This window comes from Sander lucioperca, chromosome 17, assembly GCF_008315115.2.
Source record: "Sander lucioperca isolate FBNREF2018 chromosome 17, SLUC_FBN_1.2, whole genome shotgun sequence".
Classification (NCBI taxonomy): domain Eukaryota; kingdom Metazoa; phylum Chordata; class Actinopteri; order Perciformes; family Percidae; genus Sander; species Sander lucioperca.
Window position 1 is genome coordinate 24,697,554 of NC_050189.1, and position 27,568 is coordinate 24,725,121.

Below are 27,568 nucleotides of genomic sequence, written 5' to 3' on the forward strand. Positions count from 1 at the left end.
AATGTACCCAAGTCAAACTTTCGTTTAAAAGCATATTTAGGACGGAATCGGCACTTTTAAGATTTACCGTATTTTTGTTTTTTGGTCAAATGGCCTTTTGAATGGGAGTGCTAGGGGCACTTTTATGCTAGCCTCAAAGTAGCTATTTTTAAAACACTAAGAAGGCTCGACACAACATGAAACTTTGCTCGAAGAATCACCAGGGGCTCTACACCTTAACAAAAGCATTAAGAACATTGTTTGTGTACTCAGAGTTTACTAAAAAGAAAGGTTTTGAGCAACTATATATTATTCCTTTTTATTTTTAGTGCTCATTTACACTGTGGCAAATTAGCAGTGTAAATTGGTGAGCATGTAGTGTATTGATGTCTACATAGTTTGGCGCTAGGCAGGTAGTGTACAGTGATTTTTTAGAGCTTTTTCGCTAAAACAGGTGAGACTGAACCAAAACCGTGTAGTTGCAACCCATAAAACTAAAACCAAGAGCTGAAAGATGCTAAAATGCTCTGTAGAACTGAGAGAGACTGCAGTTGTTTGATAATTGACTGGAGGTTTATCGTTATGATTGATCCCTTTCATACTCATTTGATACATAGAGATATTAATTGTTGCAGCTTTAAGACTTTAAAAGCCAATAAAAGAAACTTCACATTTTATCCTAATGATAAATGAACAATAAAACAATCATACTTTTACACATTTATTTTGATACTCAAATGATTAAATTTACAATATATTTTAACATTCAATATGCTTAAAACAAAATCATACAAAAGAATCTGCATGTTGTAAAGCTCATAAACCATTATTTGTTTTTGTTTTTTTAAATTGCAATAACATTCAGGTAATGAGCAGAAGCACTTTTAGACTTCTGAGTTTAGGTTTATTTAAAAAGAATTTGGCAAACACCCTTTTTTGAATGTCATGCTCTTGCAAGCTGCAGTTAACGTTTTATTTTTTTAAAGTAGGTGCAAAGATCGTTCAGGTTTTCGTGTGACAAACAGGTAGTGGCATTGCAGTCCATGTTTTATGTACAGTTTTGTAGCTTGTAAGTCAACATTTAGTATTAGTAAGGACAGAATGACAGAGGGGAAAAGCCTCTCAACTTGGATGAATATATTTACATGAACATTTTCTTTCCTTCATTTCTGGACAAAAAAATGATGTCCTTTTATCAAATGTATATTTGAGTTCACTGACTTCTGCAGTGAGGAGCCTTTTTTTAATAGTTATATTCTCAAAAAAAAAGCTACATTATGTCAGTAATCTAACAACTGTGGTTAATTTGTCAAACTTGTTAGTAGGTTTAATTTCCCTGACATCACCTAAACACTAAATGGAGATAAAGAGCTTCTATCTGCTTCGCCACCTATAGTTCTCTGGACTAAAAGGTTATTCCATTCACATGTTTGTCTAAAAAGGCATTAGCTATATCCAGTCCTGAATATTTCTCCTCCTAAAACAACAAACCACTTCTTCATTTTTTATTGTACGCAATATAATCTATAGCACCTACAATAACATTTTCCACTTAACGACTACACTCTAGGGCTGGGGTCTCAACTACAATAATTGAAGGTTTGTGCTTTCAAGACATTCCCTGCATGGAAAAAGCAAAGGGCTGTGATACTTTATCCCGGCTAGAGGGAGGCACTGTGGCCCCATCAGAACACAGAACCCCAGAGCTGATAAGGCAACAAACTGTACATTACCACACGGTATGAGGACAATAGGGAAGTGGCTCATAGATGAGCAACCACACCTGTTACATTCCTTAAATGACAACAAAACAAAATTACTAATATGATTTTTCTCTTAGGTCCTGTTGTATATTTTTTGGATATAAAACCATTAGTGCAGGGGATATTAAACAAAAATCTCTAAATAGTTTAAATTACATTTCAAATCTTTCTGCCCTCAGGAATGCCAGCTGGATTTTTAGGAGAATACCAGCCTCTTTGTACAATTGTCCACGCTCTTGACTCCCCCTCTCAGTCTCTGTGAAATGGTAGGGTCTTTGAAAGGCCGAGAGAGAACAGGTAATAGAACAAGGCCATTGAGAAATAGTCAAGAAACCTTAAAAACTAAAAAGGATTCCAAACACCACTCGACCCAGCTCTTATTTGTGACAGAAACGTATGGAGGAATTGATATTTAACAGTTCTTTTAGTCTGTTCTGTTCCTTTCATTTCCCTACAGAAATGTGTCTTTTTAGTGGAAGACGTTCGATTACTGGAGGGACAATAAAGCAATGCCCCTCACAAGCTCAAGTCAATGATGATGTGCTCAAAGATTTGTGTGTTTCCTTTAAAGCTAGAGGTGAAGATGAAGTCCCTGCGGTCAGTGGAAACCACTGTGAAGGAGCGCGGCGCCTGGATGTACACCTCCTTGAAACGGTCAAATAGTTTGTTCTCATCATCCCACACGTAGATCTGTGAGAAAGTGTAATCACTTCCCAGGGCCAGGTAGTTACGTTCTTTGAAATAGAACGGCTGGAGAATCATGGAGCCTCGCGAGGGCAAGGCCTGGATCTCGGCAAACTGTTTGGCACCCCAACGTAGAATTTTGGAGTCACCAATATAGCGCGTCATAGCCAGGTAGAGTTCCTCCTTGATCCGGAAGTGCTTTACAGCTACAACGTCCTCCATGTTAGGGATCTCGCCCTGCAGGACAAACTTCTGGTTGCTTCGGCTCCACTGGTAGATCACAGGCACCTGTGAGCGACTTGCCAAGATAAGATGGGCCTTCCCATCCAAGTCCAGGAACTCTGCATCTGTGTCACGGTACCACTCATGCAGCGACTGGTATGAATAAAAGCCCTTATCGTTCCACTTGTAGAGGGTGGACAGGCCAGCTTTCGAGCTGTCAGCAATCACAAAGAACCAGTCAGAGCCGACCTGAAATGCCTCAATGTCATTGGGCTTGGAGATCTTGGACACCTCAATGTCCTGGAACTTGCTGAACCTGCTTTGGTCCTCATCAAACTTGTAGATGTGGGAGCCACCAAAGAGCTGAGCCACGATGACAAACACCTGGTCCTGGATGACAACTGACTTGCACCCGACAATGGACTGACCTGGAAGGCATGGAAAAGGAAATATACAAGCCAATCACGTGTAAAATACAACCAGGGAATTCTGAAACCATTTGTTATGCCATTAGTACAGGTACGGACCTGTTATGTTATCATAAGTCCTGAAGTTCATTTCTATGTGGTCCCATTGGAAAACCATACAGCTCTCTGCGCTGGGAGCAGCAATAGTCACATAGACATCATTCTTATAGCTGAATGTGTCAACTGACAGAGACTCTGATTCCACAGACTGATGTAGGACGAAATCTGTGGAAAAAGGTACATTCAGAATTGAAAATTTCCACAAAGAACAACATTCTAACAGGAAAGCCACATTAAAAAGATAAACTAAGAAAACTACATTTTTGCCTTTTCAATACACTTCTTCATATGACCCGGTTGGGTTGCCTGATACTGATGCCAGTTAGAATAGAGACAAGGCCAGCTGGCTCAGGTGTTTCTCACCCGTTGAGATGCATTCGTTGTGCAGGCTGTTCATATCATTGAGGCGCTTGTCCTTCATGTCCTCTGGTCCAGCACACACGACATCCGACACTGTGGCATTAGTGTTCTTCAGCCACGTCATCAGCCACTTGGCACGGCAGTCACACTCAAAGGCATTGCCTCGCAGATCCCTGCAGAAGAGGAGTACCGCATGTCATTGCAGAGAAACAAAGTAGAAAAGCTAGAAGGCATAGTAGAAGAAGAAGAAAACGAAGAGGAAAAAGATAATCATAGGACCCAGGATAAATTCTTGACGCAGTTCATGAAGAAGAAAACAGAGGACACTGCACTATTTTCCCAACACTTGTAACCGAGTGTCAAACTTACAGCTCTATCAGTGAGTCCAAGTCATTAAAGACGTCCCTGGGCAAGGCTTTAATGTTGTTGTTTGCCAAAGACCTGGAAACAACAGCAATGAATTAATATAGAAAATGTCATAATTCAATTGCAAGTAAATGGAAAAACATGATTCACGTATACTGTGCAGAAGTCAAAGTAATATTTAAATGTCTGGACAACTCTGACATAAAATACTTAGTATTCTTATCTCCATTAATGTTTGACAGTGTTACCGTTAATCCTAATTACACAGTGAACTATTTAGCATAACTCACAATGGTTCACAATCGCTTACTTTCAGCACATATATATTACAAAGACTTTAACAATGTTTGGGAATGATTTTAAAGGTTGGAACATACAAGTGAGTCAAGTCCCTGAGTCCTCTGAAGGCATATTTCGCTGCAGTCTCCATCTTATTACTCTCAATGAACCTGAGGGAGATCACAGGAAAGCATGTTAGACTTAGTGGGGAAAGAATTGTAGCTGTACACATACTATGAACACAATCAGCACCTGTTTCTGGCAATGGGTCACTTGCTCATTTCTGTGGCATTTCAATCTCAGAAAGAATCATTTGGACTTTGATGAATTTGAAACTAATTCTGGTGAATTTTGTGCAGGTTTAGACAAAAATGATCTTTTGTACAATTCATTTTGTAAAGGTTTTGCAAAAAACTGATGCTGCCATTTTTTTTGTACCAATACTACATATCTATATTTGCTGATGTCAGCGGCTTTGGTCAGGATTTGTGCATGTACTCTTACTCTAGTGATAGATAGATTACATCTTTTTTCATTAAAATTATTGTAAGGGGCTTGAGGATTATTATGAAAATAAAATACAGTATTTCCCAAATAACTGTAATGCCAGAAATAATACTGATACAGATTTCTAATAAATATTTTATTTGTTTTAGAAATTAGTTGTGAGCAAATTAGTGAAGATTCTTTGAACCACTAGAGGGCGTACAATCAATACTTTCCTGCCTCATTCACTTTCTGAAAGACCAAAATCCAGCCACATAACCTCATGCCCATAACAACACTATTAATATGTGAAATCAAAGTGTGCTGTTCAATCCAGTTCAACTGATTCAATTATTGTTGTACACATGTTGTGTAGCCAACATGGTTGGTTATTACACTAAATTACTGGATGTGCATTTTTTTTTTTTAAGAAGAAAGAACTTACAGATACTCCAGATGTGGAAGGCCTGAGAATGCATCATCCCTTACAGTTGTAAGAGAATTGGAATTCAAAAGCCTGTAATGAATTATAAAATACACATTTACAGATGCTGGCTGCCAACACAATGTGTCGCTTTATGCCTCGGTCTGAAAAACAAATGACATTTCTTAGATTGTGATTTCGCATTTAGTGATCAAAATAGAGCCAAATGCTCTCAGCCCAATTCCTAATGATAACACGTGTGAAATCAAGAGTGGGAAAGTAAGTATATCACTAAAGTATATGGCCTCTATTGCCATTTCAGTACACTGTGGTATTGGAAAATGTCAAGACAAAACACATCTTACCAAACAATCTATAAGCGAAAACAGTGTCCCCTGTCACACAAAGGAGTAACCACAGATAATTATAGTACAGATATATCCTATATCAAGATGTAACACACACAAAAGACAATCATCTTGTCATTTTTAAGGGGAATGATAAAGAAAAGAGTAAATACTGAGCTGTGTAAGCAGCTGCACTCCCACCACAACCTGTATCTAGCTGTACATCATCATGTGTGTTATGACTTTGGCTCTATATCTGCCACGCCTTTGCTTCTGCTGGCATCCCAGCTATCACTAGTGGGGTAACAAAGTAGATTGATGGCCTCTGGTAGGTACAATGTAGCAAAGGACCACACTGAAAACTTCCTATGTGTCCATCCCTTTAAAACCTTCATGCTAATTGCTTTAACATGCACCAAACAGACGTAAAGCATGACAACACAAAGCACAACAAAAAGTTAGCCACAGTACTGGACAAACTGTATGTGTGCTTCAACAGCATGAAGGTCTTAATAAACTCATGCTAATATTCGCCAAGATTATAGGCTATTGTATTTGTCCTGTGTAATGAGGGTTTGGTTGCATATATTGCAGCTTTGGACTGCACAGCCTGATGCCTCTGTCATGTTGAACACCCACATTAAAAACATGTCTAAGTTTCGAAAGTCCCCAATTTGTTTTGAAATCAATCTGTCTGCATAGGTTTGCCCTAAACTGAGCTTTTTCTACAAGGTAAAGGCAACTCCTAGAGTAAAACCTTACAACACAGAGGAATGATACGCAGTTTAAGTGCTCTTACAGTAGCTGGAGGGATGGCATGTGAGCAAACATTGCCTCTTTGACCTCGGAGAAAGTCCCATTGACGATACTCCTGAAAGGAAGAAGCAGAAACGATCAACATAAAGCCATCAAAGCAAATCCGATGCTGAAAAGTGATCAATCAGAGAAAGGACTGCATTGCCTTTCAACATCAGTTCTTATTAAGATGGAGTAGGCTACATTATACAAAATACAGCAAGGGGCAACTGGAATGGAACTTAACATGCCTATTGATGCATATTCTGTTTAGTGAAAACATCATAGAGCTACTTACAAAGAATTGATGTCGTTGGGGCTAATCCTTGGGACATTGGAGGACCCGACGCAAATGATGGACTCTCTGGAGCAGCTGCATGTTGAAGGACATCGGAAACCCTTCTTCATATGACCCGGTTGAATCAGGAAACAAAGCGACAAAGAAAATGTCCAAATCTTGAGAGTTGGCAGCATCTTTCTTGCCGGGCTTGCATGTGTGAGGTTTGCGGAGAGCACCGAGCGAGGCAGATGGCACCGCGCGTTTACACCCTGCACCATGAAATGCTGCACTGGCTCCCTGACATCAGCAAATCAGCTGCAGCTCCCCTCCGTCCACTTTCATTATTTATTAAGTCAGAGCTCCAGTCAGATAACTGTTGGTTAAACACATCGAAAAAAATAAGCAATTATTAGGCTGCTTCTGGCTGCCAAAGATGATCTGGTAAGCCTAAAGTCTCACATACGTTGCTTTGAAACGAAGCCCTTCAAACATGTTTATTTGTGATTTGGATGGCATTTATAGAAATATTGTTACATTATATTAGAATATATACTGCGTTTGTCAGTCATTCATTTATAGACTTCCAAAAATAAATTTCGAATGACGTCATTTATTTACACATGTACATTTTGTTGCCAGTTTGGACATATGTTGACACATAGCCTATCTCGGTTATTTATGGCAGGTTTTTTTTTTTTTTTTTTTTTTACAATATGGGTTTCTTAAAAACATTAATAATCAAAAGGTATCATATGAAAGACTCTATAAAACCGTTTGACTGAGACGCCATGAAAGTGATATATTGTTACCAAGGGAAGATTTACATACAATAAGCTGTACAGTCCCCCTCCTCCATACAGAGGCTCTCAGAGGCGCAGAACTGCAGCACCATGGACAGCGCCTCTGCTCAGCTGGAGGGCTTTTACACGAAATACAAGTGGCTGCATGCATATGCAGTCACATTATACACTATATATACACTACAGTACACAGCAGTATATGTAGAGACACCTGCATCAGCATAGGGGGCCAGACAGCGAGAAGTGGGATTTTGGACTTAAGTGAAAGATTAAAGTAAACATCCTTCACTTTTACTCATAAACAAAACAATAATACATTATCTTAAGCAATGTGTGCAATAGTTTTAGCCTACTATTTGCATTTAAATGCATGAATACGTTTTAAACAGTGCCATGCACATGAATGCTCATCCCCCATGGGCTTGCAAGACATATCAAATTTTTGTAAGCCAGATCCAAAATGCAGCATATACACTTTTATATTATATAATTATAATACCACTTTTTTTTTTTTAAAGAAAACAAATTTGAGTAATTACCACAATCAAATCGTCACACATTGTCTACCTACAACTACATTCATAGATCACTGACAAAATGTATAATAGTGGAGAGAAAAAAGAATAAAAACTAATGACTAATACAAAATACCTCATGTTGCCTTCTTTTCCAGACTTTTGAGTCAAACACACATCAAAATTAAACAATCATTACAGTTTGTTTTTTTTAAAGATTATTTTTTAGGCATTTTAAGGCCTTTATTGACAGGACAGCTGAAGACATGAAAGGGGAGAGAGAGGGGGGAATGACGTGCAGCAAAGGGCCGCAGGTCGGAGTCGAACCCGGGCCTGCTGCATCTAGGAGTAAACCTCTATCTATGGGCACCCGCTCTACCAACTGAGCTATCTGGGCGCCCACAATCATTACAGTTTTTGATGATAAGGCAGAATATTTCAGGGCTTGGTCCACCAATTTCATGAAAAATTGACATTCTTAGATCAACATAGCATGTTGATCTAAAAAATGTACGAAAAGAAAAGAAAATGTACGAACCATGACCATTCCATGACAAACTTTTGCCAAATCCCACAGTTCACATAATCTGCTTTCCTCTTGAATATTTAGGAATCTGGCAAAGCCAGAGGGAGAATAACACTTCTTAACTGAGAAAGCCAATGTTGTTGCCTTGATGGCAGCAGTAGGTTGTCCGTCCTATATAGCAGGTGCAATGTCCCGACTGGTACCAGTCTGGTAATCAATTACCCTGTTGGTAGTTTGGTAAACTGTGGTCCCTTTGGTAACAATTCTGTTAATCTGTGGCCCTGTTTATGACACTCTAGCACTCCATCATCGCTGAACTCTACCTGGAAGCTGCTGAGAGCCAGGAGCAAAGGCTTATTTGTCATCCAGCAGCATCCCTTGGGTACTTAGACTTATGATTGAGTGTGTGGAGAGCAGATTTAGGAGGAATATTCTTTAAAGGCAGTCTGTTTTAGTGTGAAGGGATGAAGGTAAACATTCATTAGGGTTTAAGTGAAACATGAGGCTGCAATTTTGCCATTTTAAGATTAAGAAAACACTTAAATACTGATGGTAAACTAACTTACTTAGGTCATAATGTGCCCTGTTTCCCCCATAATCTTTACAGTTTACCTGATCTGTTCTCTTAATGCAATGCTTGGTACTGATACACTGACCACACTGATAACTGGATTGCATAAAAAGAGTGATGCCGTGTGCAGGTTTCTCAGTGACAGCTCTTTTCTGATTTACACACTGCAGCAGACTTGATCAATAGAGGGGGGTTCCTTTAAAACTGGCCAGCACAAAAAAGTGGGTCTGACTCTCTCAATCCCCACAGCATCACGGCAACCTCAGCAAAAGATGGGGACACAGAGCAGACAGGGAACGGAGAGAGAAGAGAAAGACAACAAATGTTTTGACGGAGGCAGCCAGCTTCATTCATGGAAACCAACTGTACCATTCCACATTCAGAATCAATTCAAGTTGATCATATGTCATGTCTGACTGAAGCTGATTTGCCACTGCAAAATAAGCCATTTTGTGAAAGCCCCTTCTTCTTTTCAGAGTGCTGCACTATACCAGAGCTGTCACTGTGTTTTTCCACTCTGTTTTGTTAAGGGCTGAGTACAGCCCAGGAACAGTAAAAATGTGCTGATACAGCACCATTATCTATCTGCCTCCAGTCCACTTTCAAAGGCTCCTGGATGGATTGGTTCTGGTGTTGCTATTGCATTACCAATTGCAGTTGAAAAACCAACATGTGCTGACTTTGCTATACCCAAGCACACCTGGGCCCATCAAACACGCAGCAACTATGGAGCTGGTTGGTACCTCCAGTTCTGATCCATACATGAGCATTTGAATGAACAGAACATGCAGCAACATCTACTTCACATGCCCCAAACTTTAAAACAGCAATCAAGCTGGATAATCTGCAGCAGACAAAGGTGAGGGCACAGGAAGAATTTGGACAGTGCAGTATCAAAATATACATTAGTTACCAGTCAGTGAGGCTTCAGTAGGAGTCTATTTTTGTGCCTCAGGGCACTACATGCTCTGCTTCCTAATGACTCAGACTGGAGGGCAGAGGGAAAAAGACGAAAGTCTTACAAAAACCTCTGGTGAAGTTCTGAGGGAAATCTCAATTCATCCTATGCTGTGCAATAGTAAAATACAGCAGAACAGTTAAACTACCCATCTCCTAAATTGTTAATGCTATATACAGTACAGGTTCAGTCAACATTTCCTATACTAAACACAGGAGTAATCTATGTTTGGTGTACTCCATTGATCGTTGAGCTCCTTGCGATCGCTTCCACAGCCTGAAAGTAAATGATCTAACCCAATACACTGGCTTCAAATGGAGATAATCGCTCAGTGGCTTTTGTATCATATTTCAACACACTGCTGAAGATGGCACAACATACTGGCTACTTTATAGAATACGTCATCCCACAACTGCACTGTGGCAGCTTCAGATAAGAGTTTAATTAAGAGAAATGACACACAGGAAGTACAGGCCATTGTAAATGGTTGATCCATAATCTATTTTGAATCCAAAATTGATAATAAAGGCAAGCATTTTCAACAATCAATGTACAGAAAACAATGTAAATCTTTGCAGACGCTTTGGTCTAACTTCCGATCAGTGGTGAACAACCACATGCTCCCGAGAAGCATTTGTATGTAAGCATTTGTATTTAGCTTGTGTCCTTACAATATCTACTAATTAGCACACATTCACAGAGGAGGGAATTAACCAGTGACATAGCTTGTGTCAGTTGTGTTTGTAATGAGCATCTGCATGCAGTTTTAACACACACACACACACACACACACACACACGGTTCAAATCAGGACATGCACGCAGCAGCAGAGCCTAGAGCTCAAACTAAGTAGAGATCACTTTGTCTCCTTTGCTTGTCAAAGTTTTCTTATTTCAGCTCAGGCAGTCATTCTTCAGTAGTTTCCTCCTGGCACAATGGAAGTACTGCGGAACTATTTTTCGCTGCATTTCCCTCCTTCTTAAGGGTCTTCAGGCATTTGTCAAGCCTTTTGATGCACAATGTCACATCTTCCCTTGTGATACCCACAGCTGAGGCGGCATTAAGGTAAGGACAGGGGTATGCCTCAGAGTGCGACATAAAGCCACGGAACGTGTGTCCGCTTATGGTCTGCTCCTTGCCCAGCGGTATTACCCTAGAAACACGGGTGAAAAACAAGGATGATGTGGTACAATAACGATTATTTAGCATGCCGGGAAACAACAAGAATTTCTTATTTCTTTAAAACTATGACCAGGCTAAAGCTTAAGCTATATACTTGACAGACAACTATTATTATTTAAACAAACAATTCTTTACACATCAAGCAGACAGGGAGCTACATTAGCCTTCATTTGGAGTTGTGTTTCTGGCCACATGACAAATGTTAAGTCCAATGGTCACTGTCCTTTTAGTCTATATCCTTAGCACCGCCCATGACGATTATTCTGATTGATTTAAAGAAATGCCACTAAACCCGAGCACATTTTCCTCCCATCCCCGAATGCTATGTGGAGTAGCCAGACCCTCCTTCAGCGCGCTTTGGAGGAGGGTCTGGCAAAGCGAGATTACTGTCCTTTTAGCTCTGTTTTTGTCTCCACCAACTCCTTAGGAAAATATCTGGCTCTTTAGCTGATAAATGCTCTACTATGTTCATCAGCTACTTGCTAACTTTGTCTGCTATTTTGTGCTGGGAAGGTAGTGTACAGTGGGTTTTTAGAGCTGTTTTGCTAAAACCAGCTGCCTGATGCGGCTGCTGGGACACTATGAGTAAATCGGACAACCAAAACAATGAGCTGTATTTTCAACGTACTGCAACTTTTTTTTTTTTTTTTTAAGATTATTTTTTGGAGGCTTTTCCCTTTATTATAGTGACAGTGGATAGACATGAAAGGGGGAGAGAAAGAGGGGATGACACGCAGCAAAGGGCCGCAGGTCGGATTCAAACCCGGGCCGCTGCAAGACTCAGCCAACATGGGGCGCACTCTCTTACTGGGTGAGCTAGAGGCCACCCCAACGTACTGCAACTTTAAAGTGTTTCTAAGGTGGCTATTCAAAGTAAGAAACTGTTAAACTGTTGAACTGTATTTGTTTCAAATGGTCAAACTCTGCAATACTGTTAACCAGTGATTCTCAAAGTGGGGTCCAGTGGGTCTGTGAAAAGTTTGTCAGATGTATTCATTTAAGTTATGATATAAAAATGTGTTTTAAGCTTCATAGTTCAGGACTCACTTTAATATTGAAAACAATAACTAGCTAGCTATTAGGAATACGGATATGAGAGAGCCCATTATGGCAGAGAAACGCATTGTAATAAGATGAAGATCTCTGTTTATATGTTGAATAGCTCATTGTTGATGTAAAAAAAAAAGCCAGCTCCCACAAACTGTATTCATGCTTAGCACTGGAAAAACTTCATTTTATGAATAACGACAAAAGATTTGAAAATGCTCTGCATTCTTGACTATGGGAAAAAATGCTCACTTGAAAGAAATCAAAAGAGGAAGGAAGGAAAGAAGTGTGGAGGCTATTTCTTTGAGGCTTTTCTAATGCAACTGAACCATAAGTGCATTAAAATCTGAACAACACAAAACAAGGATGACATAATGACCCAAATAAATCATTCATTCGGGATATTTAAAATATTTAGATAGGCTGCCATGCTTGATCAAAAACCATTGAAGGAAAAAAAAGGAAAAACAAATAACAAAAAGCATTTCGGTATTTTGCAGCCATGAGGCAGAAGGCAACAATGAAGGATTGACAAATCCTCCTCCCTACTGCTAAGAAAAAAACACTAGGAGTGGGAGCGAGAACATGGGACTGTTTGTGCCTGCTGTCCCACTGGAGACAACAGGGCTCTGTGAATCGTAATCAAAACATCCCGTTAAATTAGGAGGTGGCTGATGGGATGGGCAGTCTAATCATCTTAAGTAGTTTCCGCCACACCAGATTCAGCAGATCCATCTGGCTGATTGCTGACTTTCACTGGCCATTTTGTTTAACAACGCACAGCTCATCCCATTTTTGACAACACAGACAGACCTTTTTTTGAACACATACACACTTTTTCTGTTCCCTCCCAATGTTTCCATTTCCAGGGCCAGATTGTGGCCAAGCCCTTGTAAAGTTTTCATACCTGGCTCCTGACACTTGCCGGGTGAACAACATGGAGCCCAGCTGAGTCACAGCCTTGTCGCTGTCGGCCTGGAGACCATCCAGAGACATGGCTGGAGGAGAGAGGTGCCACACCCAAAACACATACACACAATTATTACATGAAATATCTAGGATTAAAGAAATATACCAGTATAGGCTCAGAAATGTAGCTTTTAAACTCCCCAAAAAAGCAAAATACATGCACAAAATATGCAGTCTGTAGAGCTGCTGGTCTGTTGCCGGTACATTGCGCTTACCCAGTGAAATGGGGTTATGTGGGGTGTGAAGCAATCTCTCCCTGTGTGAAGAGGCTAGACTCTTCAGCTCCTGAGCCAGGAACAAATATATTTCCTGTAGGACATGCAGACACAGAAGAGACATGGAGAGACAGAACTAGAGAGGGAGCAGGGGCCATACAAAAGAACTATAAATAGTAGCGCAATGCTCTTTTCAAACTCTGCCACAGTCTTATTTTAGCAGCAGCAGCCTTGGTTTTATTGCTAATCAAGCAAATCTACCCACAAGCAGGCAAGTCCAAAGCCTTCCCTTCCCCCTTTACTCATCCCCCTGCCTGCCTGCCTGTGTGTGTTTCCCTCCAGGCTTCAGCACAAGCAACGTGTCCACTTCCTCTCCGGTGCTGATCTTCACTCACATCACACATCCACCTCTGGGATCAATTAGAGAGGCAGAAGAAGAGGAACACATGCTTTTATCCTGAGATTTTACCGTCAACATGTTTAAAATATCCTGACAAAGTGTGTGTGGTTCAGAGTCTCATCGCAGCGTGTGAAACACTGAATAAGGGCAATGTACACAGATGTTATGAGCCCAGACCAGGTGGGGAAGCTGCACAACAACAAATCACAGTGTTTTAGTTGCTGGCTACCAGCGCCAGATTCCCCACTAAAGCGGTCGCACATTAAAGGATCTGCTCTCTGCAACAGTGTGCGTGTGTGTGTGTCTACTGCGTACTCTGCTGACTCATACTTTCCTGATTTGAAAGCATCAAGATGGAAAATATTTTCTCTGTCATGAGTCAAACACAAACAGCCTTGCAATGATGTCAAGTGTCTCCAAGTGTTCCTTGTTCTCTAAAGACAATGGAAGACTTTATTATCCCAGGAGAGGAGGGGTGCAAGTGGTGGAGAGAGTGCACGGCTACGTCTCTGCAGACAATACGTGGGTGTGTGTAATGACTAAACCCCATCCTAACCAAAAAAAACAGATAATCTGCCGGTTCTTTGCAATATCTAGACATTTTTATAAAGGAGGCTGTAAATGAATCTTAACAGATGAAATGTCTGAATTATTTAAAGCTTTTGACCCTGTGGGGGGGTGTCAGGAAATCACTTAGTTCTGCAGACACTATGGAAAACTGGCCCTGTACATTAATTATGCACAATGTGGACTAAGAGAAATCAATAAGCCTTGATGGCGTCGGGTCATGCGAGAGGCCAGAGGCATTTCCTAGATGTATATTTCTCCTACGGAGTCGATTTTACGCATATTTGGGTATTGTATGCCATCCAATAAGAGTGTCATTTTTAGGTCCAGTTTGTTATTATGCAATGTATTCTTTAAGGATTTTAGATCAAGAGCATGTCAGACAACTAGATCCATCAGAGATTCTTCCAGACAAATGTCCTGCTCCTGCTTTTAAAGATTAAAGAAGTTGTTTATTTCTATGTCTTCCCGAGGTCTGAGCATCAACAGAAACAGATATGGTCGGGTACATTTACAGTATATTTATGTTAGAGCAGTTCAGAGTTGTGAGAATGCTGCAGTGCCTACCATTTGAATAGGGATATGCTGCATTGTGAGCAAGTCTGCTTTAAACCAGGGAACCACCAGAGGATGTTTTCTGAAACTTGTATCTTCCTATAGCATACTCATCCCTCTACAAGTCTCATTTCTTAGTCAGAACCCAGGTAAAGAGCCACACACACACACACACACACACACACACACACACACACACACACACACACACACACACACACACACACAGTCATAGCATGTGATCCACTGCAATTCAATACAACTTATATAAGCTTTTTTTCTTTTAGTCTTCAGGAGAAAGATGTTGACACAGCACACACAGAACATTGCCGCAGTGTTTCTATACCAGTCCTCATTGTTCTTATCATACCTTCTGGAAGCATCCTGCAGATATCACACCCTACCTGAAGAACATGACAAGCTATTTCTAGCATTATCAGGTGATGTGTGCATGTTCTCACCTTCCTTTCTGACAGGAGCTTCTTGTAGCCGCTGGCTCCCAGAGCGAGAAGGGTAATGAGGACGTCAAGGGAAGGTGAGGCCGACGCTCGACCTGGAGAAAGAAGGCCAACAAGTGACTTTGTTAAGCAGCAATAGAAACTAGACAGTCGGCTGTGCGCAAACCAAATTATAGGTAGAAATATCCACTCCTCACATTAACCTTTTAACAACAATAACAGAACCATCAGTGGCTGTAAATTCTTGATGATTCTTTGTTTAGTTTACTTGTTCTTTGATCCGATAGTTCTTGTTTCAAAAGGGAAAGACTGACGATATTCCGTAATTTTCTTATAGCTTATTCCTTTGTGCCATTGAGCTCCATTGTTGTTCAGAAACATTTAGAATAACATCATCAAGTCACACTGTTGCACTGTGTGACATTTTCTAGGGGATGAACACTATTTTGAGTCAATCCCCCACACGCCGTCCTAATACTCACAAGCGCACCCAAATCGGCCACATAAAAAAGGTCCCAACGAAATACACTCTTTGCACCTGTGTGATAAGTACCTCTTTTGGAAATTATTGAGCCTTTTTTATTAATTTTTATTGAGAGATGGACTAACACGTTGGTTTTGGTCTTTCCATTGAATTTGCTGACTGATTTAAAAAAAAATTGACAGCCTCATGCTTTAAATCATAATTTTACATACATTTTACAAAATTTCTAAACAAGCAGAGTTCTTATACAGCTGCTTTGTGCTAAGACAACATAAAACACTAATTGAGTTGGTTGAGTTTTTTTAAACGAAAAAAAAAAGCAATATTCCTCAAAGTAAAGTAAAATTGATGATTTATCATATCATGTATCATATTGGTGCTGGTAAATTCCAAGCAATAATCATGGCCTACTCACACTCAATATTGTCGGAAAACAGTTTTTGTACTACGAGGCACTGAAAACAAATCAGCTGTGTTTTATTAAAAATACACAAGCAATGAACATATCATTCAAAAAGAAAAACAAGATCAAATAGTAGAAAAGACCATGGCAGTTTCATTAATACTTTGTCATGAATTTACTTAATTATTATGTCATTACTGGGTTCATATGCCTAAATTCATCATGATTTAACAGTTGTCATGTAGAGAAAATAAATCCAAAAAATTAAAACAACAACGAAATGTTAAAAAAATAAATAAAACTAAACTAAATACACATCCACTTATCCACTATTTTATCAATTACCTCCATAATGTCACTTTATGTAGCTCAGCCATAGTATTGTTAATACTCACCAGGGTACATCTTGCTAATCTCCTGTATGAAGGACTCATCAAAACCTGCGATAATGGCGCCACCTACTGGAACCATAAAGTTCTTGTCCAAGCTCTGCACAAAGGCATCGATTCTTCCAACACGAGCTCCCTGATGAAAGAAAGCCAAGAAAAAATTAAGCAACCACCATATCGGTCACTAATGAGTAAAGTTCATATGATGACAGGGAAGATGCTAACAAATCATACATTTGTATTCTACTTCTTCAAAAATCCAGATGATAGATGGATTGGGGATCCTACCTGTTGTATAAGGTGCATGCATTTGGACGACTGTACTCCGTATGCATTGTTCACTATGTGGGGAATGTTATGTTTGGCACACACAGCAGCCAGCTCCTCAAGCCTACAAGAGAAGATAATGAATACAAATTAATCATTAAATTCATGTTATCTTTACAGGTATTTATAAATCAACTACAGCGACATCTAGAAAAGCCTAACGGGATAAACTGAATATTACCGGTCAGGGACCCGTGGGGCAAAGCAGGACGTTGTTGAATGAACACACAGAATGTTCTCAGCTCCAAGCTCCTCGATCTTGCGCTCCACCGCTTCCAAGTCTGTCCGCAACTCATCGCCCTCCAGAACATTCTCCACCACCACTGGCTCAAAGCCTGATAAAAGTCAGATATGAGCAAGAGACAGCAGAAGCCCTCAGGTCTGATTGTTTGTTTTTCTATGAGGATGAAGCCCCCATCTAACTAGCATAGGGGTGAAAATGCCAAAAGAAAGTGCACATATTTCGTCTGTCATCGCATCTATCTATAAATTGCAGGAACGTCTGTATGTCTGTCTGTCTGTGTGTGTGATATGCGCATATCTCTTGAACCGTTAGTCCGATGGATTTCAAACTTGGCAGGTGTCCTGCAACGGGCACAAGTAAGTGCAGTGCCAAGGTTGATGTTGTTTGGATTAGAAATGCAAAAGATATCGTTGGTAATAGGATATATATAAGAGTCGGGTCGGTGATTGTGAATGTGTGATTGTGTAAAGGTGTTCACGAGATAGATACCAACCTTGAACTTGTGAATTTCGCCAGCTGTCTTCTCTCCTTTATGGAGACAGACGCTGTATGCATGGTGGGCTCGATGGTATTTTAAGCCTCCAACGTCGCCTTCCAGGCAGCTAACCCTCACCTTGACCCTAAACATAACCATTGCCGCGCTGCCTGGAAGGCGACGTTGAGGGCTAAAAACACCAAACACCGCACGGTGGGAGGAGCTGTGTGTGTGTGTGTGTGTGTGTGTGTGTGTATGTATGTGAGCGAGACACACAAGTGACAGAGAGACGGAGGAGAGCAGGGAAAGGAAATGCAGCTGAACGTGTTTTAAATAGCGTTTAAAAAAAAAAAGTATTAATAACGAAACGCAATGTGCGGCGGCCGGTGTTGATAGTGCGGCCACACAGTAGTTTATGTGTGGGAAACACTGAGAACGCTTTACAACAACGGGGGGTGTTACAGCCTTTGACTCTATTCCTGCATTTATATCTATTAAATTGCTGTGATCTCTCTCTCTCTCTCTCTCTCTGATTAGCTCTCCTAACGGGCCAGGTGGGTTGCGCACTGCCATGAGTTCATGACGCTAATGTCTGATTACTCCACATTTTCATTGTGATATTTTGTGATTACATTCTGAATCTGCAATGTTCTCTGTCAGGTAAACACAGTAGTAGGTAGGCCTACAATGTCTGCAACAACGTTGCCTACAATGTAAGTCAGTAGTAGGCTATAGGCTACAGTGGAGTAAGTGGTTTGGGGTCCTTCTGTAAGTAATTTTGGGGTACAATTTGGTTTGGAAGAATTCTACAAGCAGCAATACCACAGGCCAAGCAATCGCCCGTTCCAAACAGACCCATTTTCAACGGGCTTTGTACTAGTAATTAGTAATTCAACAGAGACACTTTACATGGCACTAGTTCAGAAATATTCCACCTCCCCGCAAAAAAAAATTGCCATTTGCTGCCACCAATGTAGTCTGTGAGCAGAATGTTAGGGTGAGAGGGCACCTGCTGTGATCATGGCTTTAAAACAGGACTTCTGGTCGATGCGAGGCCAAATGATGTAGCGAGCCTTGGGTCTTCGATGACGAAGGGTCAGGAAGCACAGCGTCAAGCTCATTCCTGTTGCCATGGGAACTACAAAGCAGCTTGCCACACTCCGGACACCTGTTATCCAGAAGTAACAAAGCATGCTTATATTTTTTTCCATTTAACACTTTCAAGTAAAAACCTGAATTAAAAGAGGCACTCCACTGATTTTACACATAAAGGTCAGTTTACTTCTCACCAGGACTAATACTCAGCCTGTGAAAACATCTGTCTTCTGTGGCTCTGGAGGAGCTTTCCAAAGTTTGAATAAATAACCCTGATGATGTCATCAGTTACAACAGCTGGATTTAAGACTTCAACCTTAACCTACATTACAAACCGGAGGTGTGGGGTTGGAAAGAAGTGGGCTTTTAGAAGGGTGTAATTAAAGATGTTGTTGAGTTGAATTTTGGGAAATGTAGGATCCTGCATTTTTTGGAGCCTCCCCCTTACCAGCAACTAAAAGTCAGGATATCTTTGCTGCATCAATTTTGACAATTCCTTTTTTCCCCCCATCTTTTGTGAGTCCCCCAACTTTATGGAAGTCCAATACTTATTTGCTGACCGCTTAAGATTTTAGTCAACAAAGCATGTCATTTTACCAACTTCAAGCAAAATATTGAATGATCTTGCAAAATATATAATGCCCCTGAGTTTGAATGATTATTATATACACACCTGAGAGTTTTAGGATGTCCAACACAACTGAATTGGTCAGCTTGTTAAGCAGACTGGATCCTGCAGCTTTGGGCTGAATAGCAGCGATGTCACCTGAGCGACCTATGCCATGGATCAACCTACATAAAAACAGCTGAATGTCACCACAGGAACTGTTAAACAATTTCCTAAACATGGGAGCATCAAAATCAAGTATTTCACTGGTCACTAGTGAAGATTTGTATGACTCCAACTTCTGAATATACTTTAGTAATATGTTGAGTGAGTGGAGCCCATCGGTATTGGCAATTTTGACTTGTGTTTGTTTATTTAGGATCCTCATTCTGAGGTCCTTACAACTCTCTTTATAATGGGGCAACGCTTTATAATGGGGCAACGCAATAATTAATGAGCACATTACAATACACGGTAAACTATACTGAATTGGAAATTATAATAAAGAAACTAAAAACATACACAATATCATTTCATATCACAACTCTCATGATAATGACAAAATACAAAGATAAGACAAAGACAGACACAGACAGGACAGCTTCACCAGTGCAGTCATAGGGCACTGGTGATACATTCATGTTTTTAACAACTTTTAACAACACCAACATGCTATCATCACATAACATCCATGTCAAACTTGAACCTGTAATGTCGTCTTGCCACAAGGCTGGATGCCACCCGGCCTTCTCTCTCTCCTACACCACAGTTGCCGAGGAAGTTATTGCTGTCCATCACAGCCAGCTCATTCAGGAAGAGCTCTATGGTGCTCTCACTCCATCCTTCCTCGGGACACTTACCCTGCAGCTTACACAACATGAAAAGTGGATGAATCTGCAATAGACCGATATATCGGCCGGCCGATATTATCGGCCGATATTAGGCATTTTCCAAACTATCGGTATCGGCACTTATAATGGCCGATAAATGAATATTTAAAAAATTAAATCAAAACGGACGAAACACCCTTCAACCATGTTATGAGTGTTGGCGTTGCATAGTTTGTCCACCAGAGGGCTCTACAACGTCCCTGTTGGCAACACTTGTGTTTAACCCTTTAAGTTTCATATCTTAAGTTTGTATTTTTATACATTTTATTTATCAGAACTTTAATATATTTTGATGTTCCTCTGTTCTGTTGTGACAATAAAACAAAAAAGTTTATTTTTAAACTGCATTATCGTATTATTTTAGTGAGGACTCATAAGTAACTAATGTTAGGGAAATCTGTTTATGTTTTGTTACACGTTCAGTGTTTCCCGCAGCACTTTCCAGTTAAGGCGGCCCGCCTTAATTAAGTCTTCAAAATTTTTTTTAAATATCCGCCGTGTTACTCTGTCCTGTTTGAGTGGCTGTAATGTACAAGTCGCATCAACACAGTCACAGGAAAACAAGGTAACGGCAAGTTGTGAAGATACCACCAATCACAATGGAAAGAGCATTTGCTGCGGGTGAGTGTAACTGTCGTTTATTCACATTTAAAGGGATAAATCGCCATTTCACCGTCGCGTGCGCGTCAGAGTTTGTCAACAAATGTGCGGGCAGCTGGGGCATGCCCAGGCAGAGACGGGGTGATGGACTTACCGGAGCGTTGGCATATGGCAGGCAGAGAGCATTTATATATGTTTCTCTGTCCTGTTCTTCACATCAGTGAGGCTTTCTTCTCTTGTTTCAACGAAGTGAATACATGACCAAGTGACTGGAAATATCCATCACCTCTCGCGTGGATTGTCAACGTCCCGGCTGTTGCCCGGTCTTTGAGACACAGCTGTTGTCTGTTTTTTTTTAATCACTACACGCGGTTCACAACACACGGTTAGTTAGCGTAGTTACACACAGTGAAATTACTTATTATTATTTATTATATATTATATTATTATTATCACAGAGCTGTTTGTTTTGGAGAAGTGTTGTTAGGCGAAGTGGAAGAGAGCGTGTCATGGAGGATAATGGGAGCCATGCAAGTAAAACTGTTATAGCACTTTTTTTTTTTAATAGTTTAATGAGCTTAAAATTGCACATTTTTGAAAAGCTGGTTATTTATTAATTATAAATTATTATTGAAATGTAATACTTTGTGTATTAGTGTAGTGTGTAGTAACCCCCCCCCCCCCCACGGTCAGATGCCAACCCTACCACCTTAACTAACAAATTTTCTGCGGAAAACACTGACGTTTCTGGATTTATTTTTTTTTTTTTTAAATATGTATCGGCCGATATATCGGATTTTTAAATCACCAAATATTTGTATCGATATCGGCCTTAAAAATCCTTTATCGTCGTGCTCTAATATGCAGTGACCTTAAGTAAACAGCTGCTGCTGTACAACAGCTGTACACTTTACCTGCTCCAGTAAGTGTCTGATGAGCTGCTCATGGCTACGACGTGCCTCCCTCCCCTGTCGAATGTAAGAGGTTGACACTATCTTCTCACTCAGGCTGAAGTTTTCACTGTTCATCTCTGTGAAACAAACAGCTTCATGTTAACAACATTAGCTGACAATTCTCAGGCAAGTATGGGAATATTTCAAACAAAAATAATGAATTGTACTTCATTTTTCAGTAACTGTATAAAATCAGGCTACAATAAAACAATTATAACAAATCATATTCAATATCTGTGTCTCTTCAGTATAGCCAGAGTTTAGATATATCATATTAGCCAAAAGGTAAGGTGTTTCAAGAAAGAATTTATACTAGCCAATATATTATCAGATTTTTTTTCAAACTCCTAAATATCAGTTTTGATATTGGTGTAATCCAACTAAATGATCCAGTATCCATCAGGCTTTACTTTTCTATCCTAAAGAACAAGATTGGAAGGAGTCAGATTGTGCACATTGTGATTTTAAAAGTCACAGAAAGACCAAACTGACAAATTCATTAAATGTTTCATAAAGGGGAACTAGATTTTTAAAGATAAATGTCAGTCCATTTCATTTACTGGTCATGAGGAGTTCTACTTTGCCAATAAACAGTTAATAATGTATCTGTGGTTCTAGAGGAACCTTTGTCATCCAAGTTAACAAGTCTGTGTTAACAAGCTTTGGATAACAAGTGATAATAGAAAGCTGATTTTGTTTGCATTATGGGAAATGTAGGAACTAGGAGCTTGACTCATAGTAGAGGGGATAACTTGGTCTCTTCAGCTTGGATTTAGACGAGATTTTTTCTCATATTTATTCTTTTATTTGGTCTCTTCTGGGTCCTCCAACTTTTTTAAAGGCCAATAATAACCTGCTGTCATTTCTTCCATGCCTATTAATAAACAGACACGTCTTAATTTCCCATATCTTGGGGAAATAATTACGTGTTACTGAAACAGAGCTGCGGTGGTGTGGGAAAATGTTATGCACAACGTTAGGCTACATATTTTATTTATGTCCTATGTGGTGCTGCTATATTGGCCAAGACACATAGACACCTATAAAATAGATTTCCAAACTCAGCGAAGCCTGGATACATAACTTCTTAATATTATAGCTATAAAGTTAACACTGTTTCTCTCTCACCTACCAAGATAGGGTTCTGTCTGCTAACGTTACCCTCATGTCCTTAGGTAGCTAATGTTTAACAGTAGAACAGAGAGAAAACACAACAGGAAACTTAGCTAGTAATATCAGTGTTACTGTTAAACAACTCCTTCAGAACCACAGAAGTCGTATATAAGTTAAAAGTGCTACGTTGCCGTTAACTGTAAGGTTAACGTTAAGCATGGTTATAATTTAACAACCTATTAACGTTAACTTTAGCTACCTCTCGAGTTATTTAACGTTACCTCTTAGCAAAGCTGCTAGCAGCTCGTCTATGCTATGTTTTCACATGAGGAACAAGACCGTCACGTTACAGCTTCAACAGGGCTGCTTTGGTAAATGGACAGTTATTACATTCTTACCTCACAGCTTTCCTGTGAGACTACCCGTGTTTAACCCGTCAACCCGCCTCCAGACTATCAACAGGCATGAGAAGAGACCGAAGGAGGAAGAAGCATGGAAGGATCAACTACTTCTTCCTCTTCTTTGGGGTTTAACGGCAGCTTGCATCCTTAGTGTTGCATTACTGCCATCTTCTGGAGTTATTTAAATCCTACAGTGTACATATTTGTTACATGTTTCCCATCAGTCCTGTTCTCTTGAGAAAACTGACCAAAGATATTTTCATTATTACCTCCTCTTTTCTATTTCTAAACCCCTATTTCTTACAATACCTAGAGGGAGAGCCGGGACGATTGAAACGCGGGACGAATGTGCAATGATGACAGACAGACTTCCTTCGGTCAAAACATAGAGCATGTTAACCTCCTTCTATCAGCCAAATATCTTCCTGTCATTTCCTTTTATCACGGAGTTACAGGCGATAAACGAATTTTGATGGTCGAAAGTAAACTTCATTAGCGGTTACATTTTTTCTATTATTAATGAGTGTTTTTTATTTAAAGGTTCGACTACATGCTTATTCAGTAGACCATTTAGTGTTCTCCACAATCCCAGACTTTCATATTGCATGCTTGTTTACATGGAAAGCAAAACAGGCTATAATGGCATATGTCTATGTTGGGACGATTGAAACAGCTGTTTCAGGCTGTAACTCCATGTATTTTAAGTAAATGCACACATATTTGGTTGTGCAACCGTATTTGACAGATGACAGGTGTAGGTTGCTAGTGACAAAATATTAGCTTTCAGTGCGATACGATCACTTTGTAAATTACGTTTAATTAAAAAGTGTTTCAACTGTCTAACTAACACAGAACGTTTAGGGAACGTCGGTTCGGCTCTCCCTGATTTTGAATTTACAAATGTCTTCCCCTTACCTCCCCAGTGCTGATGCCACTCTTTAAAGATGTTCTTCCATTTCCAGTTTGCAGTAACCACACAGGGATTATAGGCCATATCACAGTTGGACAAAACTAATTTTCATTTACCCCCAAGTGTCTTGCTGCTGCATCTTCTGTCCAGCCCAAACTGTTTTCCCCCTTTCTGCCTGTAGCACGTTTCTGGTTGGGTGACTATCTTCATCATTTCAGATTCATCCAATAGTTGACTAGGTGTTTTCTGTGTAGAACATTTCTCCTGTCTCAACTTGTAGGACACACACAGTATCATGCTGAAAATGATAATTTATTTATAGCTAATCTAAATGCCGTATCCACAGCTTCTTAAATGTTATCGTGTTAAGGGTGGTCCTGCCTTCTTCTTTATGTTTGCCTTACTCGTGAGGGATGGATCTCAGTGCAGATGTTCAGATTCTTATCGTGTTATCAAACGTTTCTATGGTCATATTACCATTAATCTGATTCAGATATTCACTCTCCTTGTTAACCTTCTCCCAGTCAGCTTTCCACTCCTGGCCTTTAGTCACTGATGCATGGATGTTTATTTGAAATAAGACTAGATAATGATTACTACAAGAGTTATAATAGTCCCTTCTCAGTTATAATAGTTCCCTTATTCAGCATGATTTCTGAAACATTGTCACAAATCAGTTTATAATTCATCATTCACTTTACAGTTTTATGAAAAATGTTATATTTTTCGCTAAACAACATTATTACATTTTTTTAAGTAAATTATTATCATATTGGTGCAACAAATAAATAAACCCTCAATTTAACTTTTTTTTATGTATAAATTAATCATTTGAAAAAAAAAATCAGACATCAGAAATATTTAAATATGGTTTAAAGAGGCTAGTGTGATTTTGGAGGGGTACTGAAAGAAAAAACAACAACTGTACACACATTAATTAGCTTTTTTTTTTTAAAAAACAGTTATGTTGTATTACTGTAATGAGTTAATGTTAGAATTAATAAAAACACAGCATTTAATTGCACTACCACGTAGGCTACTTATACACACTAATATATTGCCAAGCCTACAGAAACACCTAAAACATAACCTTCATTTCAGCGCTTTAATAATACTATAATAATTTGCAACATTAATAGTTGCAAGGGTACATTACATTCAGGCTTGATAGTATGGGGCCCAACAGTAATGCACTTCCATAGTGTGGCTTTACAGGGCAAAGGTGCAGAGTAGTGGTGGAAGTATATCATTTTTTACTTAAGTAAAAGTAGCAGCAAAAGTACTGTTACAATAAAAGTCCTGCATTCAAAATGTAACTTACGTAAAAGTACATCACCGAAATGTACTTATAAGTATTGAAAGTAAAAGTGAACATTATGCAGAGTGACCCCTTCCAGAGTGTTACAACTACTTTATTCATAAAAGTGGATTAATATAAGTCGTAACAATGCATCATATCTTCCTAAATGCACCATACATCTCAAAATATATTTTATGAAAGAAAAATAGTGAAATAAATAAATATATATGCAGTTAAGTGAAAAGTACATTCTGGCATGTAGTGGAGAGTAAAGTTGCATCAACTAGAACTCAAATAAAGTAACAGTACCCTACCTCAAAGTGCCCTTGAATACAGTACCTGAGTAAATGCATTTTTCCCTTTCACCACTGGATAAGGGGGTTGACTACTGGAGTATTTTTAGTTGAGTTGTGTATTATGTTCTTATTCTTCAGGAAAACATTTCCTTCAGCCTTCTTAAATTGTCATTTTGCCTTATTTTCTTATCATCATACTGATAACAACATATGTGAGAAATTATGGCTGAAATGAATACAAACTTTATTAATGACAATAGTTGTATATCACGACATGTCATATGCAAAAAATAAAAATATGAAATTAACGTTACATTTACTGTTCTGCATTGCATCAGGAAAAAAAAATTGTACACTTAACCTTATTTTGTCAGAGAACCAATGTCTTCAGACAATTGTATGCCTTAAATTAGTGCCAAAACATGACAAAACCAAAAAAAAAGGAACATTTACACGCAGATTAAACAATGCATTTTTGGGGATGCTTACTTTTTTTAAACATAATTTTGGTAGTGATTGCCTAACTGTATTGTAGCTTGTAGCCCCAGTGACAAAAAAAACACAATTTTTTTCCTCACACGCAGATTACATTAAAGTTATACAATTGTTTGTAACTATACACAACATTGCTAATCTCTACTATAGCCACTTTCACTTTCATCATAAATGCACAGGATTCCAAATGGCCACAATTTAGGCAAAAATTAAACCAAGACCACAAGACAATACCCTTTCTGTAGGATTTCTCAGTGTAAACAGGTGCAGTGATATCCATGGAGAACTTGAAAACAATCCTGTTTTTTGCTGCAAAGGGGAGAGAAAGATGGCAAAGTGATGGCATAGCAGGGCTTTCAACTCAGCAGCTATGCCAACATCTTGCCTTCCTTCCTGGACCCATGTTTAGTTAGAGGTTGGATGGAACAGTCCATTCAGGAGAGCTAGGATGACAAATCATTATATTGTTGATTATACTGAAGACATGTTGGACTTGTAAAACATGGAGTGGCTGAAGCGACCAAGCAAGCACGTTGATCCAACAGGTTTGTGCGTAATTAAATATGCCGTCTTAGAATGACTTCAAAACACACTGTGATATTTCAATATATGATATTAGGTTTGGTCCCGCAATCACCATATTAGCAAAACGATAAAAGAACGAGCAATAAAACGTCACCAAAACCTCAATTAGGCAGAGAAGGAACTGAGAAACGCAGGAATGGTCTCCACTTTACAGGACGGACATGTGTAATTGTAAAAAAAAAAAAATACCTAGAGAAAACAAACACATTTAGTGCATGTTAATATGTTAATAAACTAATTGTAGGCCTGTTCTCTCCCGCATGCCTTTGCTCTATAGATTACATTCATCCTTACACCTAGGCCCTACCTGTTGAGGTATGTTAAACAGGAATTCCCATATCCAGCTCTCTCTCTCTCGGTCGTTGTCCCAGATCCATGTGTCTTGGTATCCGGCAGCAGAGTGAAAGCAGGCTGAGGGAGGAAGAGATAAGTCTGCCGTCCGCCGCCCACTTCTGTGACAGGCAGTGTTCAGTGGATGACTATCGCAGAGTAGGGTGTGTTTGGGGTTGGCGGGGCAGCTCTCTGCCGTGGCTTCCTACAGTTTTGGGCGCTGACGAGGAATCCAATTGGCCTATGGCTAGTGGTCCATTTAAATGAAGGGACTATTGTTTGATTCGTAAGTATGAAAAGTATTTTTTGTTTTCCATAAATACTGAAACACTGACTGTGACTATGACTTCCATTAAGCCAGAATGGTACCATACCCATTCCCATTCCCAATTTACC

General features: G+C 39.6%; 2 protein-coding genes across 6 annotated transcripts; both read right to left on the minus strand.

Moving 5' to 3' along the window:
• Positions 1–687: 687 nt before the first annotated feature.
• Positions 688–6,900, minus strand: lgi2a (leucine-rich repeat LGI family, member 2a). 2 transcript variants are annotated; one of them, XR_004895461.1, is made up of 9 exons: positions 6,531–6,790; positions 6,237–6,308; positions 5,112–5,183; positions 4,279–4,350; positions 3,905–3,976; positions 3,539–3,708; positions 3,176–3,340; positions 2,140–3,076; positions 688–2,096 (listed from the first exon to the last, which is right to left on the minus strand). XR_004895461.1 is itself a non-coding variant. In XM_031284982.2 (8 exons), the coding sequence occupies exons 1-8, from the start codon at positions 6,788–6,790 to the stop codon at positions 2,259–2,261; spliced, it is 1,701 nt and encodes a 566-aa protein (XP_031140842.1). In that variant the 5' UTR covers positions 6,791–6,900; the 3' UTR covers positions 688–2,258. The 2 variants fall into 2 exon arrangements, 1 of the variants encoding a protein (XP_031140842.1); XM_031284982.2 differs by having other exon boundaries at positions 688–3,076; positions 6,531–6,900.
• A 3,386-nt stretch (positions 6,901–10,286) lies between these two features.
• On the minus strand, positions 10,287–27,170 carry sepsecs (Sep (O-phosphoserine) tRNA:Sec (selenocysteine) tRNA synthase). 4 transcript variants are annotated; one of them, XM_031284986.2, is made up of 12 exons: positions 27,150–27,170; positions 21,704–21,819; positions 20,006–20,160; positions 19,366–19,484; positions 18,607–18,765; positions 17,060–17,213; positions 16,840–16,942; positions 16,558–16,687; positions 15,279–15,370; positions 13,296–13,389; positions 13,019–13,109; positions 10,287–11,035 (listed from the first exon to the last, which is right to left on the minus strand). In XM_031284986.2, the coding sequence occupies exons 2-12, from the start codon at positions 21,815–21,817 to the stop codon at positions 10,789–10,791; spliced, it is 1,458 nt and encodes a 485-aa protein (XP_031140846.1). In that variant the 5' UTR covers positions 21,818–21,819; positions 27,150–27,170; the 3' UTR covers positions 10,287–10,788. The 4 variants fall into 4 exon arrangements, with proteins under 4 accessions (XP_031140846.1, XP_031140843.1, XP_031140844.1 ...); XM_031284983.2 differs by lacking the exon at positions 27,150–27,170 and adding an exon at positions 23,254–23,415; XM_031284984.2 differs by lacking the exon at positions 27,150–27,170 and adding an exon at positions 23,137–23,246.
• Between the last annotated feature and the right edge of the window lie 398 nt (positions 27,171–27,568).